The sequence below is a fragment of the Octopus bimaculoides genome, chromosome 20, assembly GCF_001194135.2.
Source record: "Octopus bimaculoides isolate UCB-OBI-ISO-001 chromosome 20, ASM119413v2, whole genome shotgun sequence".
NCBI lineage: Eukaryota > Metazoa > Mollusca > Cephalopoda > Octopoda > Octopodidae > Octopus > Octopus bimaculoides.
In genome coordinates, this window is record NC_069000.1 from 35,409,694 (window position 1) to 35,415,276 (window position 5,583).

The window sequence follows — 5,583 nt, forward strand, 5'->3', positions numbered from 1 at the left end:
TGTGCGTGTGTGTGTTTGTCCCCCCAACATCGCTTGACAACCAATGCTGGTGTGTTTACGTCCCCGTAACTTAGCGGTTTGGCAAAAGAGACCGATAGAATAAGTACTAGGCTTACAAAGAATAAGTCCTGGGGTCGATTTCCTCAACTAAAGGCGGTGCTCCAGCATGGCCTCAGTCAAATGACTGAAACAAGTAAAAGAGTAAAGTAAAAGAGTAATTCTTCTGAAACTTTAATACCTTTCTTAAACTAATTCTAATTCTTTAGTTTCAGTTCCAGAACTGCAGTCACATGGAGCACTGCCATTATTTTGTTGATAATTTATTGTCAAAACTACTGTGAATTGACATAGATACACTTCACTTGCTGCTAATAATGTAACTTAAGTTCTGAGTTCAAATTCTGTCGAGGTCAACTTTGCCTTTCATCCTTTCGGGGTCAATTAAATAAGTGCCAGTTACTCAATGGGGTCGATGTAATCGACTTAATCCCTTTGTCTGTCCTTGTTTGTCCCCTCTTTGTTTATCCCCCTGTAGGCAATAAAGAAATAAATACTATGACTTACTTCTCGTGAGCTAATTATGAAGCTTCTATCTGGTCACTTGATCTTTTAGAAATAGCAACCAAATCTTTTCCACTTGTTTCAGTTTTTGGCCTGCAAACATGCTGGGGCTCTGCCTTGGACAGTTTTAGTTCAATGAATCAAACTCAGTACTTATTTTCAAAGCTTCGTACTTATTGTTTGGTGACTCCTTGTCAAAGTGCTTAGCTATGGAGACATAAACAAACCAACATTGATTGTTATACAGTGGTCAGAGACAAACATAAACACACAAAAACACACACACACACACACACACACACACACACACATATATATATGCAGGGTGTCCACAAAGTCTGGGTTCATGGGGATTAACACATACTTTAAGAAATTATTATTTCTTATATTTAATTGCTTATGTTATGATTTTATTTACTCCATGTACCCAGACCTTGTGGACACCCTGTATATATACATATATATATATATATATATATATATATATGATGGGCTTCTTTCAGTTTCCCGTCTACCAAATCCACTCACAAGGTTTTAATCAGCCTGAGACTATAGCAGAAGACACTTGCCCAAGGTGGCATGTAGTGGGATTGAACCCAGAATCATGTGGTTGAGAAGCAAACTTCTTACCACACAGCCATGCTTGTGCCTATAAATCTCTCATAAACCACACCCTGCTGCCTTTAACCCTTTAAATACCAACCTGCCTGAAACCACCCTTGGTCCTATGATACAAACTTCCCATTTTAAAGTAATCTGAATTAAAATTTCCATTAAAATTCCATGTTAATTTATTTTCCAAATCCCAGCTGAATAATGTCAGAGTTATTTTAATATTTTTTTTTTTTATCCTTTTCAAAATTTATTGAAAAACAAAGGCAATGAAGGGCAAATGTATACAGGATGATCATGATACAACCATAGGGCTGGCTACTCAGTCAAGTTTGACTCAGGGCTAAACAACGACAGCAATTTTTCTGGTCAACAAAATTGCTTTCTTTTCTAAGTTTTCACAAGATTTGTAAATTTTATATCTTAGTCTTCAAATCCTTCAGATTATTTGTAACTAATTAATTCTGGAGTTTTCTTTCATCCTTCTCTTGTGTTGGCTTCCTACCATACACTGTCTACGTAACTTTCCTCCACCTACTATGATACCTCTTTATTGATTGGAACTCTATTTAATATCATTACCATCAACCATTTCATGTCTAAATACAAGGTGGTATCAAAATGTTCCCAGACTCTTTTACTCTTTTACTTGTTTCAGTCATTTGACTGCGGCCATGCTGGAGCACCACCTTTCGTTGAGCAAATCAACTCCGGGACTTATTCTTTGTAAGCCTAGTACTTATTCTATTGGTCTCTTTTGCCGAGCCGCTACATGACGGGGACATAAACACACCAGCATCGGTTGTCAAGCAATGCTAGGGGCACAAACACAGACACACAAATACACACTTTGCCTTTCTTCCTTTCGGGGTTGATTAAATAAGTACCAGTTACGCACTGGGGTCGATGTAATCGACTTAATCCGTTTGTCTGTCCTTGTTTGTCCCCTCTGTGTGTAGCACCTTGTGGGCAGTAAAGAAATAAGAAACCGTGCCAGATCAGACTGGAACCTGGTGCAGCTCTCCAGCTTACTGGTTCCAGCTAAACTGTCTGACCCATGCCAGCATGAAAAGCAGATGCTAAATGGTGATGATGTTGATGGTATATATGTACAATAGGTGCATGCATGGCTACACCAAATTCCATTGGAAAGGAAAGTGAGGTTGGAGAGGGTGATATTGGGCCACCACTCCCAGTAAATTTGAAAAGGGCATGAATAATATGAGAATGGTACAAGTGAAAGGACCTTCTCTAAGAATGTGTCCGTACGCTGAAAATTATGGAGGAGTGAGGGCTGTTAGTGAGCAGGTTCCCTTGGAATCTGGGGGTTTTTTTTGGTTGCCCTAAAAGTCCTCCTGTGTCATTCTAATAATATTGTATACCATATATTATATACTTTTTTTTATTAAATGGTTTAATTTTCTGTAAATCCCAATACTTTATCCTGTCATTGTTTTGTTGCCGTTATCTGTTGCCCTGTTGGCAAATGAGAAAAATTGTTGTTGTTATTCTTCAGCTAGCAAAATCAATAGCATGCCAGACAAGATGCTTAGAGGCATTTCGTTTGTCTATTCATTCTGAGTTCAAATTCTGCAAACATCAACTTTACCTTTCATCCTTTCAAGGTTGGTAAAATAAGTACCAGTTGAGTACTGGGGTCAACGTAATTGATTTACCCACCTCCCACTAAAATTTCAGGCCCTGTCCCTAGAGTAGAAAGTATTATTATTATTAAGGTGGCAAGCTGGTAGAATCATTAGCATACTGTGAAAAATGCTTAGCAGCATTTCATCCATCACTACGTTCTGAGTTCAAATTCTGCCATGGTCAACTTTGCCTTTCATCCTTTTAGAGTCGATAAATTAAATACCAGTGAAACACTGGGGTCAATGTAATTAACCAGGCCGCTCCCCCAAAATTTCAGGCCTTATGCCTTTAGTAGAAAGGATTATTATTATTATTATCATTAATTAGGTAGCAAGTTGGCAGAATCGTTAGCACGCCGGGCAAAATGCTTAGCAGTGTTTTATCTGTTGCTATGTTCTGAGTTCAAATTCTGCCAAGGTCGACTTTGCCTTTCATCCTTTTAGGGTCAATAAAATAGGTACCAGTTGAACACTGGGGTCAATGTAATCGACTCATCCCCTCCCCAAAAATTGCTGCTCTTGTAGCAAAATTTGAATTCATTATTATTATTATTATTATTATTATTATTATTATTATTATTATTATTATTATTATTATTTTCTTTCCCAAATTCAGGTGTTTTCAATGATTGGAGAAACTCCACCAGATTCACAACACATTCTGGATACTTACTATGACGAGGAGACTGGACGACTAAAAACCTACACACTACAAGATGGTCTGGTGAGAAACATGCTAATAAAGAACATTTGGATTTAAGATTTCAGTTGGTCCACAGCCACCCCTGTTTATGGTTGATTTGGTTAACCTCCTCCTCTGACTCCCATCCACCCTGGTGACATTTGATAGTGTGTACATATGATCTAAAACAGCATCTTCCCTGCCCTCTCCCATATGTTTTGTAGTATGTAGAACTGCCCCAAATCAATCAAAGCCTTGTGGGTGGATTTGGTTGTTGGAAACTGAAAGAAGCCCATTGTGAATGAATATATGAGTGTGTGTGTGTGTGTGTATTAATTGCAGGTAGGGACGCAATATTTTGTTTTACAACCATAATATACTGCCAAGTATATTAATCATCCTCATCATCATCGTCGTTTAACGTCCGCTTTCCATGCTAGCATGGGTTGGACGATCTGACTGAGGACTGGCGAACCAGAAGGCTGCACCAGGCACCAATTTGATCTGGCAGAGTTTCTACAGTTGGATGCCCTTCCTAACGCCAACCACTCCGAGAGTGTAGTGGATGCTTTTACGTGCCACCAGCTCGAGGGCCAGTCAGGTGGTACTGGCAGTGGCCACGCTCAAAATGGTGTTTTTTACGTGCCACCTGCACAGGAGCCAGACCGGCAGCACTGGCAATGACCTCGCTCGGATGTTTTTTCACGTGCCACCGACACAAGTGCCAGTAAGGCGACGCTGGTTACGATCACACTAAATGTTTATAAAATCAATACAGTGCCTTGCTTTTGTTTTGGCAGTGCATTGTTTTCAATTTTGAGTTTATCTCTAAAGAGTTTTCATACAATTTAGAGCCAGCACTGAAAATTACGTTTCATATATGAATACACCTATGTAAACAATGCGCTGGCAGATAGAAAACTATGTAATGGGTGTACATGCACATTTCAGAAGTTATTGCTCCGTCTTCAGTATCACATTAACTATCCTCAAATACATGGCTTAAATAGCCAATAACTTTAGTGGCGTAATACTACTGGATAGACCAATTTACATATTAAACACATTCCTGGCAACTGGTATGTAATTCTGTGTCCCTACCAGTAACTAATATGTATGTACCAGTTGCCAGGAATATGTTTAATGTACTTACTGGTATTTCGTCAGTTACGATGGCGAAGGTTCCAGTTGATCCGATCAGTGGAACAGCCTGCTTGTGAAATTAACATGCAAGTGGCTGAGCACTCTACAGACATGGGTACCCTTAACATAGTTCTCAGGGAGATTCAGCTTGACACAGAGTGTGACAAAGTTGGCCCTTTGAATTACAGGTACTACTCATTTTTGCCAGCTGAGTGAACTGGAGCAAAATGAAAAAAATGTCTTGCTCAAGGAAACAACGTGCCACTGGGAATCAAACTCACGACTTTACAATTGTGAGCCGAATACCCTAACCACTAAGCCACATACCTTGATGTGTTTAATATGTAAATCAGTCTATCCAATAGTGTTACACTGCTAAGCTTAGAGGCTATTTAAGCAAGGTATCCATGGATAGTTAATGGGTTAGATGTGGTACTGAAGAAGGAGCAATAACTCCAGAAATATGCATATACATCCATTACATTTTTTTCTATCTTCGATCACATTGTTTACATAGACATGGGTGGATGTAAGTATATATATGTATATGTGTATTCATCATCATCATCATCATCATTTAACATCTGTTTTCTATGCAGGCATGGGTTGGACGATTTGTCCAGAGCTGGGGAGCTGCACCAGACTCCGGTCTAATTTGGTTTGGTTTCTACAGCTAGATGCCCTTCCTAATGCCAACCACTTTACAGAGTGTGCTGGGTGCATTCTATGTGGCCCCAGCACCAGTGAGGTCTGCTTTGGCATAGTTTCTGCAGTTAGATGCCCTTCCTGATGCCAACCACTTTACAGAGTGTACTGTGTGCTTTTTATAAGGTACCATCATGAAGGCTTTTTACGTGGCACTGGCACTGGCACTGGGCTCTTGCGGGCCAACCCTCTTCACCAGGAGGACTGGCCTTAACACTTCTGCTGTGGAGTATG

At 39.7% G+C, this 5,583-nt stretch overlaps 1 protein-coding gene across 1 annotated transcript in view; it reads left to right on the forward strand.

The window, feature by feature from the left end:
- LOC106875444 (cytoplasmic dynein 2 heavy chain 1) overlaps nt 1–5,583 on the forward strand; it is a 297,845-nt gene that overhangs the window by 185,932 nt on the left and 106,330 nt on the right. Inside the window, exon 38 of the mRNA XM_052974965.1 lies at nt 3,436–3,543. Within this exon, the coding sequence (XP_052830925.1) occupies nt 3,436–3,543 (108 nt within the window). The remainder of the gene's footprint in view (nt 1–3,435; nt 3,544–5,583) is intronic.